Genomic DNA, 16,517 nt, shown 5'->3' with positions numbered 1-16,517 from the left:
ATAATTTGTACTACTGAAATGCAAATATCACTTGAAAAGGATTAATTTGATGCAGAAGTAGGAATGTTATGGAGAGGAAAAATCAATGTAAAGTTGGGAACGGAGGAGTGGGACTTCGGAGTTTGTGCATCGGAAGGGTATACAAGTTTTAGATTTGGTAGTTTAAAATGCACCACTCTTTTAGAAGTATACTTGACTTAGTATTAAAAATGCATTGACTGATTCAGGAACTTATGAGAGCTTCTAATTAGATGTTACCCCGATTGCAGTCACCAACGTGGCCGTTTAGCATAGATTTGTCCTATTTAGTCACTTAGCCTTAAATAAATATATTAACCTACTCCATTTATTATCGTTAGAATGTTCATGGCAGTAAAAGGAGATATTGAATAAAATTATATTATTATTGGATATAGTGTATGTGATATTTGAAGCCCAAAGCTATATATGGAACGCGGTTATGAAATTTGGACTTGCCGTTTGCATGTGCTACACTCTTGAATGTATGTGGATCTTCTTCAGAGAAATGTTTGGGAGTATCTTAGATTCCTAGGCAGAAATTATATTTCCACATATATGTAATCTAATATCCATGTTTAGAGTTGTGTTTTCTATATGAATTAGTCAATGAGTTATATTTCAATTTTGGTTGTAACAAATTTACCAAAACAGCATGAATGTGCTTTGACTCTTCTTGATTCTAATTTCTTTTCTGGTTGAAACAGGCGCCCTATAAAATTTATGATGGCTAGAAAAGGTCGTTTCACAAGAAAACCAAAAGTAGGACCAGGATGTCAGCAACCACAAACGGCTCCGCCTCCGGTCCCGCCTCCGGCCTCGGCTTCCCACTGCGATGACTCTGAAATTCTTCCGGACAGTGGTGATAGTGTCCCTCAAACTTCACGTCCATTCCTTCCGCCGCGCAGTGTACCAAGGCCGGCTCTACAAACGAGCACAACAAACATTCAAAACTCGGAGCCAAGCCATGTAAACTCGGCAGATAATGCTAATGATGTGGATTCTGTTGATCAAGCAGCTGATGAATCCTTTGTTGATTCTAGAGCTCAGAATCGCAAAGGACGCAAGACTACATAGTTTTGGGAAGTCAGGATAATCGGTAATTTAGCTATTAAATTTGATGTGTTCAACCTGATTTAGACTCTTGTTAAGTTTTATTACTCTCGCATGCTGTCCATTTATTTAAACATAAGGTATTATGTTTGGCTTATAGATTCCGATGGCACAATGAAGCCGGCAAGACTAAGCGTGAGGGAGGCCATGGAACGGCCTAACGGTAGAAAGATCGTCCTTATGTTCAACAAAGCAAAGCAAGCCATTGGAAACGAAGCTGGATTGTTGAGTGGCGTGCTTGGTCTGCTAGGATCTGACTTTGGAAAGTTTCCTATCTGTGAGGAAAGCTGGCGTAAGATTACTACAAAGGACAAAGTCTATAACGAATGTGTGAAGGTAAAAATTTATATCCCCTTTAAAATACATCTGCTTATTTTTACAATATTTGACAAATTTTTGGTTATTTGTATAGCAAATTTTCCACATTGATGAAGATAGCGAAGGAGTTATCAAAAAAAAATATCTTGAAAAGTATGGGGAAGTCCTGGAAGGAGACAAGGCTGAGGTTGTATAATGCTTATTTCAAGCCAACGTTCACGACTAAACAAAATATTGAGAATCGTCCGCCGGGAATTGATCGAGAACATTGGAGATGGTTCCTTGACTATCGCGCCAAACCTGAAACGAAGGTAATCTAGTATATCATTGGTACACAATTTTTATGAAAATTATTGTTGCATTGAGTCTTTTTAGATCATCTTATGATCACCTTTTGTCTCTACTGGACCAATAGGAGAAGTGCAAGAAAAATGCGAAGAATCGATCAAAACAACAATATACCCACACTGGCGGTTCAAAAAGCTTTGCACGACGAATCGAAGAAGAGGTACTTTACTTTTTTTTTGTTCACTCTTTGGACTATTTCTGTGACTTGAGATTGCCTTGATTGTATGAAAAACGGTAATGGCATAAAATTTGTTGATACAGTCGGAACAACAAGGGAGAATAGTCGGAAGAGGGGAGTTATGGATCGCAGTGCACAAAAAAAAGGACGGCTCCTACATGAATGATGAAGCAAGAGCAATCGGTGTAAGTACCACTATTTATAATTGGTAGATAAAGTTATGACCTCAAATAGGGTAATAGTCTAATTTTCTATGTTATTTTGTTTTTGTTCTTGTTTGATGAATGGTTTGATACTCTATGTTAGATACTTTTACAATTCATATTCCAGCTTACTTTAAGTGTGATTGCTAATTTGCCTGTTATGTTTATAGACTTTTTGAACTTCGACGTAATTTGGAAATAGTTGGGAGCAGGAATTTGAATGAATGATTTTTATCTATCCGTTACAGCTAGTTATAGTGTTTGGCATCCTATGTTATCATTTGGCGTGTTTTTGACATGAGATGGACTCATCAACAAAATTGTTGTATTTGCTAATTTGTGTCTGTAGGAAAGAATTGAGGAGATTGAGCAACAGGATGAGTCATCTAGAGTGTTGTCTCAGAATGATTCCATTGCTCAGGTTTTCGGAAAAGAGAAACCGGGTAGAGTACATGGTGTGTGTTTTGGACCGACTCCTAGTCAACTCTTCGGTCCAAATTCACATGGGCTTGGCAACGGAGTCCAACAAGAGGAGACTCAGAGGAAGCTGCTTGAACTGGAGGCACAGCTGGAAGGCGAGAAGTTGAAGAGGAAGGCGATGGAGGATGAGACAGCAGCAGATAAGAAAAAGATGAAGGCGATGGAGAGTGCTCTAATTTATCTGTTTCAACGGCAGGGTGAGGAGCTGCCACCAGACATCGCTGCAGGGATGAGTTTTGTGGGATGATAGAGTGAATACTAGAATATTAGAATTGGAGATATGTTGCATTGAAGCAAACATTTTATTGAATTAGACTGAGCAACTCTTTGAAAGAGATTTTTTTTATTCGTATTTTCATGGATATATATATTTCATGTTTTGCTTATATCTCGATTTTGTTTTTGATACAAGTTTAGATTCTAAGATTGAAAATATTCAATCTTTAAAATAATAAAAAATATAAGAAGAATTTTAAAAAATCATTGAATAATATTTTAAACCAATTTGGTGTGATTTTTTGAAAAATTCTAAATTTTTATTTTTTTAAATTTCATATTACATAGCGGCGGTTTTAAACCGCCTCTATTTTGGTTCGATGATTGTAGAAACTATTATATATGGCGGCGGTTTGTAACCGCCGGAATCTCTGACAGAAACTACATTAGCATTTAGCGGCTTTTTTAAAACCGCCGCTAAACGTGCGGCCAGTCAGACATATCGTATAACATTGCGGCGGTTAAGATTCCGCCGGTAAATATGAGGGAAATTGTGTCAGCAAAATTCGGCGGCGGTTTTCTGTTAGTGTGCCGCGAAATATTGATTTAGCGGCGGTTATGCCAGCGGTTGCTGGAAACCGCCGCCAAATCCAACTGCGGCGCCCATATCCATGGCTGTCTGGTGAACCGCCAGAAAATGATTTTGCGGCGGTTTAAAACCGCTGCTGTTAACCGTACTTCTTGTAGTGCACCTTCAGCTCCAATTTCTCAGCAACTTTCAACAGGGCCTTATTATCTAAACCCAAAAAAGTATCAAGCTTTAAAGTTTCTTTAGATGGTTGATATTGTGAAATTTTAGCAAACACCTAATAGACAAGTATCTATTTCTATTGTGTTCGCCAAAAAAAAGGCAAACTTGAGAATGGAATTGCTGAAATGGAAGTTCAAGAACACTTCCAAGGAATAAAATTTTTGTTGAACAATGAAGAGAAGATTTTCAATTAGAAGATGAAGAAGCGTGTGGTGTGGAAAAAGAAAAAAAAGGCTACAGAGACAATCAAACTTGCTTTTTCTTTTTCTTCCAATCCCTTGTAATAGAAAGGGAAGAGATACAAAAGTGCAGATGCCGGGGGGATGGGTGTCGTGGGCTGGAGGGGGAGGATTTGTTTTTTATTTTTTAATATTATTTTTATTATTTATATTAATTATTAAGGGTAATTTAGTAAAAAATAAAATTAAAATAAAAAGGACGATTTTATAACGTTTTGTAATGTTGAGGATGATTTTAATAATAAAAAAAGGTCGAGAACGATTTTGATTTTGGTCTCAGACCTTAGGGACGAAAAAAGTACTTAACCCAAACTTTTACGAATATTCTTTGATTCGTTTAACTTCACCAAAATATTTTAAAAATATTTTAGAGTTGAGATAACAAATATATGATACTAGTCTTACTCCTATTGGTATGATTATTTGCTTTATCTGATATAGTAAAAATAAGTGATCAAATAATTATTATTTTTGGTAATTATCCTCTAAGAATTAATCCTAGCCACATGTTTTACTACTCGTATATCATTCCCCTTTCCTCGTTCATTATCCACCACAAGTTAATTCACAATGTGGTGAATTAACTTGGAGGTAAGCAAGATTAGGTCATCAAATTAGTATCATATGATATTTAAGGTTATGCAAATCTCTTCTCTCAACTTCGGCCCTCTCTCCTTCTCTTTATTCCATTAGATGTCAAAATTTCTTGTCTTGATTATCAAGAAAGAAAAGTGAGATAAGATCAAGAAAAAAAAGGAAAAAAAGAAATTAAAATATCATCCTTATCTCTCTTTCACTTTAATGTTAATGTCCCTTCTCTTTTACTCTTTTATTTTAATTTTTCACCACTAAAAACAGTAAGTTACCTAGTGAGAAAGAAAGAAAAGAAAGAAGAAGAAAGAAAGAGTGACTGAATTGGAGGAAAAGAAGAGAGAAAAACTAACCAATCATTCATACAATTACCTCTTTCATTTTCAAAAGCACAAACTCTATTAACAAAAAGTCAAATTAGACAAATAACTCTCATCATCTTCTTTATTTTTTATCTTAAAATTTTTAAGATTAGTGAAGAGAATTTCTTCATTCATTCTCTTTATAAATTCGGTTTTTATGTTTTTTTATAAAGGACTTTAATTTGTTCCTTTTCTTGTATAAAAAGCCACCTCTAGAACTTCCAAAGGAGTAGCAAGAACATCAAAATTCAAGCTCAAAAGTAGGAGAAATTTCTTTTTTTTTTCTTTCATTGTGAATTCGGTCATAAGGCCTCCATGTGATTGAAAGTTGTGTTATTTTTCATTTAGAAGGTTCTTGGTGATTATAAAACCTAAGGAAGGAACTTAGAAGGATTAACAAGAAAGGTAAGGATTAGAATAGTTAGAAGAATTCATATATAAATAATACACTTTTAATGATATTTTAATGATGATTGATAGCTACAAATGTTTTTATTGATGATTGAATGATTGATGAGTTAATGATATATTTTACAAGTGTTTGATATGAATTTTTGATAAATATGTATGATGATGATCGATTGTATAAACGCCCTTGGGGTTAAATTACAATTTTGTAAAAGTTGAAAATCAAGTAAAGAATTCATTATATGATGCTTAAAGAAGTTAATTATGTAAAAGATTAAAAGATTGGAAGAAAAATAATTAAAAAATTCTAAAAGGATCATAAACAAAGGTTTTAAGTTTATCACAAATGTAAGATGCACCAAATATGATTAATATGTAATTTAGAGTAAAAAGTGAGCTAAAAATAAAAATAACAAAATAATAGGCTTAAATATGAACATCAAAGATTTAGGGATAAAAATATAATTGTTTAAAAGATTCAGATTAAAAATATAATTAGGATAAAATTTTGGGCATAAACAATAATTTTAGTAAGCTTTAGGAGTAAAAATATAATTATAACAAAGTAATAAGATAAGAATAAAAGAATAGGAGTGAAACGATAATTTAGGCTAAAAAAGGATAAAATAATCATTAAAAAATTGAGGATAAAATAGTAAATTGGAAGACATAAGAGGCAAATTAGTCATTTTGGTAGAAGATAAGATTAAAATAAGTAATTATGTAATCTAAGAGTAAAACAATTATTTTGCATAAAAACAGAATATTAAAATGAGTAATTGTGAAATTTAAGAGTAAAATGATCATTTTGATAAAATATAATGTTAAAATAGTCAAAGTGAAAACACTAAAAGCAAAATTATTATTATTGAAAAGTGTGAGGTTAATATAGTAAAATTGAAGAGAAAATAATAAAATGATCCTATTACAAAATATGAAAGAAAAAAAAGTAAATATGATAATAAAGAGCATAAAAATTGTAAGAGAAAAAAATAATAAAGGACATAAATGTCATTATGTAAAAAGATTAAGAACAAAAGAATTTTTTAGAAGATAAAAGGAGTTAAGGACAAAAGATTTCCTTAAAAAATAAAAAAATGTAACACCCTAATATTCAAACCCTTATACTCGAGTCATAAGTCAATGATAATAAGATGGTATGACTTAAGGAAAATGAAATCGCAAAACGAAACACTCACATATCGATAAACAGAAGATAAAACGTATTTGGATAGCGAAACAGATAAGGTATAAATAATAAGGAAGAATAGAATAAAGACACGGTATATATGTATATATAATAGCCATTAGTCGCGACCTGCGAAGTTTAGACCGACTAGGGTACAGAAATAAAATCAGTTTGACAACAATATTTCCTATCTCTCCCAAAATATACATCAAATTCTCTATAGGAAAGTTTTCCAAAATGATGACTACACATACATATAAATTTTTCAAGATAAAATATGGAGAGATTCTAAGCAAAGTAAAACAGGAGTCCAATGATTTTCCCCATCTTTCAGATGAATTGCAGTTCACTGCTGAGTTCCAGGACCTGCATCTGAAAAACAAGAGATATATACGAAATGAGAACCCCCAACCCATGGGTTCCCAATACGGTAAAAGTGCCAGATAAATACAATGCACTATAATAGGAACTCACTATGTATCCTAAGCTTCCTTTCATCAAATATTCATCCTAGGTTCTCACTAATCCATGAATAGGCAACTCTCATAAGAAAATACTAAATCTAATTTATCTTTCCCAACTTTCCAGCTCTCCAACATAACAAAAATAGAATCATAAATAGAACCATCACCAACTATTTTATCTCAACAATTCTATATCAATACCTCATATCTTAACTTGGAGCAAATGAAATCACTTCACTGCATCTACCCAGGGAGCTTAAATCATCTCATTCAATATTCATCATTGTTAATCAATCATCTCCTCATTTCATTTCAATAAGGACAACCCTCAACGTTAACTTGTAAACCTTGTAAAATTTAGCAAATAATTAATCAATAAATTAATTTTTAATAAAAAAATTAGAAATATAAATTTTATAGTTTAATAAGATAGAGCAAATCAAAATAAGAATTTCAACACTAATTTCAAAGAATTTGGCCCAATATTAGACCAAACGGGCTGAACCGGTCGAATAGGGCCTAAGGCCCAACCCACTTTCCCTTAACACAATGAGATGAAGCTCATTTCTTCCCCAAACCAAGGAAACACGTTCTTGGAGGGAGAGCAAGGGAAGAAGAGGTCTAACCCTTGGTTTTGATTCTAACCCACATAACTTTTCACTCTAAGCTCCGATCGTCACACTGTTTGCGGCTACGCATCCCCAGTGACAAGATCTACAAAGTCTGGTGCATAATTTGGTAAGGAAACTTCATTCTCGTTCTTAGCCTTAGTTTCTCCAAAATTTTGAAATTAAATGGAGTGGTGATGAGGTTTTGGTTCTTTGATGTTATAAGGCCTGATTAGCTTGAGAAAATCGCTCACTCTTGCTTCTTTGGCTCTTGGGTAAGGTGAGAATCTTAGAACTCTAGCTAATTCCTTGATTTAGTGTGTTGATTATTGAATTTTGGGTATGTATGTATAATTATGTGTATTAGGTGTGTAAATATATAAATTGGAAGCTTGGTTTGGATCTTGGTTGCGGATTTTTGGAGTTGAAGGCTTGCAATTTCGCCTAAGTGGATTGTCTTGGGATATACGAGAAAATTGGTCAACGTATGATTTTGGTTTCTCGTATTTAATATGTAATGTCTTGTGAAAACTTAAGCTAGATGACCTAGGATAAGTTGGATTGAAAATGCTGGATTTGATTGGTAGTTTAGTTGACAATGTATGTTTGATTTGATGAGGCATGATAAATTCATTGGTTTTGTGACATGAATATAGTTGATGTGGTGAGGAGGTTAATGAATGATGACTTTGATGGTGGTAAATGTAAATGTTGATGGTGGATATGTTAATGTTGATGATTTAGATGCTATTATTGAAAATATTGGAAGAAAATGTATGCACGATCGAGGTACGCTGGACTTTGATAGAATGTGGGGTTGTGATGTTGAATTGAAAGGTTGTGGTGCTGTTTGTATGTTTTGAGTGTTGATATTGAGTTTTAGTTGGTGATAATAGAAGTTTATGAACTTTTGTGAAAATCTAATTTTTGGTCAAACTTCGGCGAGCTATAACTTGGATTCTGGACTTCCAAATTGTTTCAAACTTGTTTCATATAAAAATTGGATCCGTAAAGTTTACGCCGTTCAAAAAACAGATGAAAAATGTTTTAAAACAAGAAAGTTATGTGCGTCGGAAGTTCGGTAGGTAAAATTGAAATTCTGCAGACTTTAACCATTTTTTGACTAATATGCAATGTATGCGTACGTGGATCCCTCCATATGCGAACGTTCGATTCTGTCCAGTGTACCTACGTACGCGGATGAGGTAATACATACACATGATGGGCAAATTACATTCCCACGCGTACGCGTGGCCCCTATTTTAGCAAACATGAATTTAGTGTTTTAAAGTTTAATTTCGAACCTCTAAACCTCTATTTTCATTAATTTAGCCCTAGATCTAAATTGTATGCCTAGTAATGAGATTAAGCTAGGAAAAGGTGGTAACTTGGAGATGAAGGAACCTTGAGAAGTGATGAATTAGGTATGGGGAGTTAGGTGGCATAAATACACACACACATATATATATATATATATATGTATGTGTGTGTATATATATACTTTGCATATTATAAAACTGATCAAAGAAAGATATGAATATTTCATCTGAGCGCACTTTCTTGAAAGTACGATCCCCAGGAGATGGTGGGAGGTTAGGATCCCCTCCTTTGTTCCTCCTGGGCATATGAGAACGTACCTTCTAGGTAAACACAAGGGTTATGGTTTCGCCCTACTTGCTTAGTATAGAGGCTCCCCGGGTAGATGCAAAGGTGTGGTTCATGCCACTTGCTCCGGGTTATGATGAATTATGTATAAAAGTACAATTATATGATGTATAAGTGATGCTAAAATGAATGGTTACAAATGAATATAAATGGAATGAGGCTTATGCACTTATGTTATCTGAGATACGAGTTTTCTTGGGTAAAGAGTAGTGGCTTGCCACCACGTGCTCCAGGTTGAGACTCGATATTCTGTTAACCCTATGATGTAAGGGTGACCGGGCACATATAAATTCCCGGGAAGGATATCCGCTAATGAGCAAAGTTTATATATGAATGAGAAAAAGCTATGCATAGACTCTTGGGGATGCGCATCAAGGGACAGTCTATGGTTTAGCAGCTGGACTTGTCAGGTTGGCTTGATAACCGACAGATGCGACTCATCAGCCATAGGACAGGCATGCGTCATATGCATATTGTTTGAATTGCTTGTTTGTGCATTATTTGGGAATGCCTAAGTGAAGTTACCATGTTAATTGTTATATTTGCTACCTGCAGTACTTGTATTCTACTTATGTTTGTTATTGTCTGCTTGGTTGTTTATGCGGTTCTCTAGTGTTGGAGGATTGGAGGAAAGGAGGAGGATTGAGGGTTAGGTTTAGTTTTAGTTGAGATAGAAACCCTTAGAAAACCACCTTGATTTATGGTTTTTGTTTTAGTCCTTTAAGTTTTATAATCTGAGTGTCGGCGTTCTAGGATTACCTCTGGCTTTCCCAGGACCTTATATCTTATGTATGCGGCACATTTACCATGCTGAGAACCCCCGATTCTCATTATGCACATAATTATTATTTTTCATTAAATGTGTTAGTTGGGATAAAATAGTAATTTAGGAGACAAAAGAGGCAAATTAGTCATTTTGGTAGCAAATAAGATTAAAATAAGTAATTATGTAATCTAAGAGTAAAACAATTATTTTGCATAAAAAATAGAATATTAAAACGAGTAATTGTAAAATTTAAGAGTAAAGTGGTCATTTTGATAAAATATAATGTTAAAATAGTAAAAGTAGAAATAGTTAGGTCAAAATTATCATTATTAAAAATTATGAGGTTAATATAATAAAATTAAAGAGAAAATGATAAAATAATCCTATTACAAAATATGAAAGACAAAAAAGTAAATATGATAATAGAGAGCTTAAAAATTTTAAGAGAAAAAAAATAAAGGACATAAATGTCATTATGTAAAAAGATTAATGACAAGAAATTTTTAGAAGATAAAAGACATTATGTTAAGGGCAAAAGAGTCCCTTAAAAAATAAAAAAGAATGTGAATTTAAGATGCCCTCAGAAAAATGTAAGCCCTAAGATGCGCACGGCATGAATGACTGCCTAGTAAACTAGAGGTTCCTGTAGGATTATAAAGTGCTCATAACATGCAGCAAAAGTAATAAAGTAATTCTATTTATTTATTTATGCTTAAAATTTTATCGAAATAAGATGGGTTAGATGTCAATACATGATTACGTTAGTGAATAAAATTTTCTCCTTTGATAGTACCAAGATACTGTGTGTATCCACACTGAAACTGATCTTTGTTGTCAACTTCTTGACCAATAGATTTAACTAAAAAACTTCTTACAACTCTTTGTACCATAAATTCTTTACCAAGAATTAGACTATTTGTGTATGTAGAGGTAAAGGAAAAATTTTTTATGTTTCTTTTACCATATACATATATATATATAGTATGAGATTGGTAACTGATTTGAAATAGAATCGATTAAATCTTCTCCAGATATAAAACTCATTATAGAATAAATAATTTATTACTTAATATACTCAATTATCATATTATTATATTTATGGTGCTAACAAAGAATATAATAATATTTTATTTGAATTAATATAATTATTTATTTGATCAAATCAAAATAATAATTAAATAATTCTTTACCAATGATTAGAACATTCGTTAGTGTGTGTCCCCATAGGTTCAATACTAAGTGGGTAGTAAATTAGCCATACTAACCTTACTAATCAAGGTTGGTGTCTAGCAACACTTCTTGACGACTCGATAGCTTGAAGTAATAATATTTTTACTAAAAATCCAAAAAGAACAAACGTATAATTCCTTCAACCATCTTTCTAGTTCTTGGTTAATTTTAGAGTACAGTTTAATTGTCAAACTCTAACTTGTTACCATTACTATAATGAATTATGAATGACCTATGAAATTCATTTCTTTATTCATTCAAACCTCTTGACCAAGGTTTTGTTTAATTCATTCATTATAATCGTAGTTCGTAAAGCTCGAACTTATTACCACAGTTGATAGATTCCATATTGACTAATCATTAATTTTAAAAGTATTTAAATCATACCTAATATCCATTCAACTAGTATCATAGAATATTAGGTGTTCCAAATCAAAGTATAATAAATACTTTTGTTAATTACTATGATAGTCGCAGGTCAAAGAAAAATTCTAATACTATGTTCATCATGAGAATATCATACTGACAAATATACGATAACCATAACCATTAGGAATTCTCAGAGTGAGTCAGTTCAACGATTATATCTCTATATGTACCATTTATATATATAATTTAATAAATAAGATCTATTAATCTTCATCCAATGAATACTATTATATATAAATTAATCTACCCAAATCACTAATGTCCTAATTTTAGTGATTTTATGATTAATAATAGTTTAAATTAAAAGTACTCAAAAATGTATATCTCATTATTATGATTAATAATAATTAATGATAGTATTTTATCGGACATACACATTTATCTCCAATAATCTCCCACTTGCACTAGAGTCAATGACAGATTGGATCTAGGGCATACATATATTTCCAATAAAATCTCTCACTTGTACTAGAGCCAATCAGTCATATATTTCAATCCCAATTCCGGCATATGCTTATCAAACTCTTTTGATTTAAGCGCCTGAGTGAATGGGTTTGCTAGATTATCTTTCCCAGTAATCTTTTGAATCTCAACGTCTCTATATTCAACAATCTATCTTATCAATTGATACATTCTCAAGATATGCTTATACTTTTGATGTGATCTTGCCTCTTTTACTTGTGCAATGGCTCCATTATTATCACATGGTGGTGCACCAAATTGTGATCTCAATGGCGCCAACAACTTGGTATGCACAATTGTAATCTCAACTCTTTTTCACAACTTCGCACAACTAACCAGCAAGTGCACTGGGTCGTCCAAGTAATAAACCTTACGTGAGTAAGGGTCGATCCCACAGAGATTGTTGGCTTGAAGTAAACTATGGTCATCTTGTAAATCTCAGTCAGGCGGATTCAAATGATTATAGAGTTTTGATAATTAAAAGATGAATAAACATAAAATAAAGATAGAGATACTTATGTAATTCATTGGTGGGAATTTCAGATAAGCGTATGGAGATACATTATTCCTTCTGAATCTCTACTTTCCTACTGCCTTCATCCAATCCTTCATACTCCTTTCTATGGAAAGCTGTATGTTGGGGATCACTATTGTCAATGGCTACCATCCGTCCTCTTAGTAAAAATGGTCTAAATGCGTTGTCACCGCACGGTTAATCATCTGTCGGTTCTCACTTGTGTTGGAATAGGATCCAGTGATCCTTTTGCGTCTGTCACTACGCCCAACACTTGCGAGTTTGAAGCTCATCATAGTCATCCCATCCCAGATCCTACTCGGAATACCACAGACAAGGTTTAGACTTTTTGGATCTCAAGAATGTTGCCAATTGATTCTAGCTTATACCACGAAGACTCTGATCGTGAACCAAAAGGCTAAGAGATATGCATTCAAGCTCGTTTGCATGTAGAACGGGAGTGTTTGTCAGGCACGCGTTCATAAGTGAGAATGGTGATGAGCGTCACATAATCATCACATTCATCATGTTCTTGTGTGCGAATGGATATCTTAGAACAAGAATAAGCATGAATTGAATAGAAAACAGTAGTACTTTGTACTAAAACTCGAGGAACAGCAGAGCTCCACACCTTAATCTATGGTGTGTAGAAACTCCACCGTTGAAAATACATAAGTGATGAAGGTCCAGGCATGGCCGAATGGCCAGCCCCCAATGTCTAAGGACTAAACGTCCACAAATCCTAGCATCCAAGATGTCTAATACAATAGTGAAAGGTCCTATTTATACTAGACTAGTTATTAGAGTTTACAGAAATAAGTAAATGATGCAAAAATCCACTTCCGGGCCCACTTGGTGTGTGCTTGGGCTGAGCATTGAAGCTTTCATGTGTAGAGACTTTTCTTGGAGTTAAACGCCAGTTTGTATCCTATTTTGGGAGTTTAACTCTAGCTTGTAACCTGTTTCTGGCGTTTAACGCCAGAATAGGGCAGGGAATTGGCGTTTGAACACCAATGTGCGTCATCAAAACTCGAGCAAAGTATGAACTATTATATATTACTGGAAAGCCCTGGATGTCTACTTTCCAACGCAATTAAGAGCGCACCATTTGAGTTTCTGTAGCTCCAGAAAATCCATTTCGAGTGCAGGAAGGTCAGAATCCAACAACATTAGCAGTCCTTTTTCATCCTCTGAATCAGATTTTTGCTCAGGTCCCTTGGTGCACGAAATTGCAATCACACTCTTGCAATTCCACACAACTAACCAGCAAGTGCACTGGGTCGTCCAAGTAATACCTTACGTGAGTAAGGGTCGATCCCACGGAGATTTTTGGCTTGAAGCAAGCTATGGTTATCTTGTAACTCTTAGTCAGGATATCAATAATTCTCAGGTTTAATTGTGAAAAGTAAAAGAACATGAAATAAATACTTGTTTTGCAATAATGGAGAACATGTTGAGGTTTTGGAGATGATCTATCTTCTAAATCTCTGCTTTCCTACTATCTTCTTCTTCATGCACGCAAGGCTCCTTCCATGGCAAGCTGTATGTAGGGTTTCATCATTGTCAATGGCTACCTCCCATCCTCTCAGTGAAAATGTTCAACGCGCTCTGTCACAGCACGGCTAATCATCTGTCGGTTCTCAATCAGGTTGGAATAGAATCCAGTGATTCTTTTGCGTCTGTCACTAATGCCCAGCCCTCAAAAGTTTGAAGCTCGTCACAGTCATTCAATCCTTGAATCCTACTCAGAATACCACAGACAAGGTTTAGACCTTCCGGATTCTCTTGAATGCTGTCATCAATTCTAGCTTATACCACGAAGATTATGATTAAGGAATCCAAGAGATATTCACTCAATCTAAAGTAGAACGGAGGTGGTTGTCAGGCACACGTTCATAGGTGAGAATGATGATGAGTGTCACGGATCATCACATTCATCAAGTTGAAGAACAAGTGATATCTTAGAATAGAAGCAAGCGTGATTGAATGAAAAACAATAGTAATTGCATTAATCCATCAAGACACAACAAAGCTCCTCACCCCCCAACCATGGGGTTTAGAGACTCATGCCATAGAAGATACAATAAGAAACGTGCAATGTGTCATGAGGTAGAGATAAAAAGACAAAAGGTCCTATTAATAGTGAACAAGTAACCTAGGGTATATAGAAATGAGTAAATGATGTAAAAATCTACTTCCGGGGTCCACTTGGTGTGTGCTTGGGCTGAGCATTGAAGCTTTCATGTGTAGAGACTTTTTCTGGAGTTAAACGCCAGCTTTTATGCCAGTTTGGGCGTTTAACTCCAATTTTTGTGCCAGTTCCGGCGTTAAACGCTGGGAATTCTGAAGCTGATTTCCAATGCCGGTTTGGGCCATCAAATCTCGGGAAAAGTATGGACTATTATACATTTCTGAAAAGCCCGGAATGTCTACTTTCCAACGCATTTGAGAGCGCGCCAATTGGGCTTCTGTAGCTCCAGAAAATCCACTTCGAGTGCAAGGAGGTCAGAATCTAACAGCATCTGCAGTCATTTTCAGCCTCTGAATCAGATTTTTGCTCAGGTCCCTCAATTTCAGCCAGAAAAGATTTGAAATCACAGAAAAACACACAAACTCATAGTAAAGCCCAGAAAAGTAAATTTTAACTAAAAACTAATAAAAATGTGATAAAAACTAACTAAAATATACTAAAAACATACTAAAAACAATGCCAAAAAGCATATAAATTATCCGCTCATCACAACACCAAACTTAAATTGTTGCTTGTCCCCAAGCAACTAAAAATCAAAATAGAATAAAAAGAAGAGAATATACTATAGACTTCAAAATATCAAAGAAACTTAGCTCCAATTAGATGAGCGGGACTAGTAGCTTTTTGCTTCTGAACAGTTTTGGCATCTCACTTTATCCTTTGAAGTTTAGAATGATTGGCATATATAGGAACTCAGAACTCAAATAGTGTTATTGATTCTTGATGAGCGGATAATTTATACGCTTTTTGGCATTGTTTTTAGGTAGGTTCTAGTAAGTTCAAGCTACTTTTAGGGATATTTTCATTAGTTTTTATGTTAAATTCACATTTCTGGACTTTACTATGAGTTTGTGTATTTTTCTATGATTTCAGGTAATTTCTGGCTGAAATTGAGGGACTTGAGCAAAACTTTGAAAAAGGCTGACAAAAGGACTGCTGATGCTGTTGGAATCTAACCTCCCTGCACTTGAAATGGATTTTCTGGAGCTACAGAACTCCAATTGGCGCGCTCTTAACGGCGTTGGAAAGTAGACATCCAGAGCTTTCCAGTAATATATAATAGTCCATACTTTATTCGGAAATTAACGACGTAACTTGGCATTGAACGCCAAGTACATGCTACTGTCTGGAGTTAAACGCCAGAAAAACGTCATGATCCGGAGTTGAACGCCCAAAACACGTTATAACTTGGAGTTCAACTCCAAGAAAAGCCTCAGCTCGTGGATAGATCAAGCTCAGCCCAAGCATACACCAAGTGGGCCCCGGAAGTGGATTTATGCATCAATTACTTACTCATGTAAACCCTAGTAGCTAGCCTAGTATAAATAGGATAAGTTACTATTGTATTAGACATCTTTTGACAGTTTAATCTTTGATTGTTTAGTGTTTGATAATTCGGTCCTTTGAACATTCAGGGGGCTGGCCATTCGGCAATGCCTGAACCTTTTACTTATGTATTTTCAACAGTGGAGTTTCTGCGCACCATAGATTAAGGGTGTGGAGCTCTGCTGTACCTCAAGTTTCAATACAATTATTATTACTTTCTATTCAATTCTCTTTTATTCTTATTCCAAGATATACGTTGCACTTCAACTTGATGAATGTGATGATCCGTGACAATCATCATCATTCTCACCTATGAACGCGCGTGACT

The 16,517-nt window shown here is 34.4% G+C and overlaps 1 protein-coding gene across 1 annotated transcript; it reads left to right on the top strand.

Annotated features, from left to right (window-relative positions):
* The first annotated feature begins 1,604 nt into the window (after positions 1 to 1,604).
* On the top strand, positions 1,605 to 2,905 carry LOC107493940 (uncharacterized). The gene is made up of 5 exons (XM_052263047.1): positions 1,605 to 1,760; positions 1,865 to 1,957; positions 2,059 to 2,160; positions 2,306 to 2,365; positions 2,528 to 2,905. The coding sequence occupies exons 1-5, from the start codon at positions 1,605 to 1,607 to the stop codon at positions 2,903 to 2,905; spliced, it is 789 nt and encodes a 262-aa protein (XP_052119007.1).
* Positions 2,906 to 16,517: the final 13,612 nt, after the last annotated feature.

Source organism: Arachis duranensis, chromosome 6, assembly GCF_000817695.3.
Source record: "Arachis duranensis cultivar V14167 chromosome 6, aradu.V14167.gnm2.J7QH, whole genome shotgun sequence".
Classification (NCBI taxonomy): Eukaryota; Viridiplantae; Streptophyta; class Magnoliopsida; order Fabales; family Fabaceae; genus Arachis; species Arachis duranensis.
The sequence above is the reverse complement of the archived record's forward strand: the minus strand, read 5'-3'. Positions and strand labels throughout refer to the sequence as shown.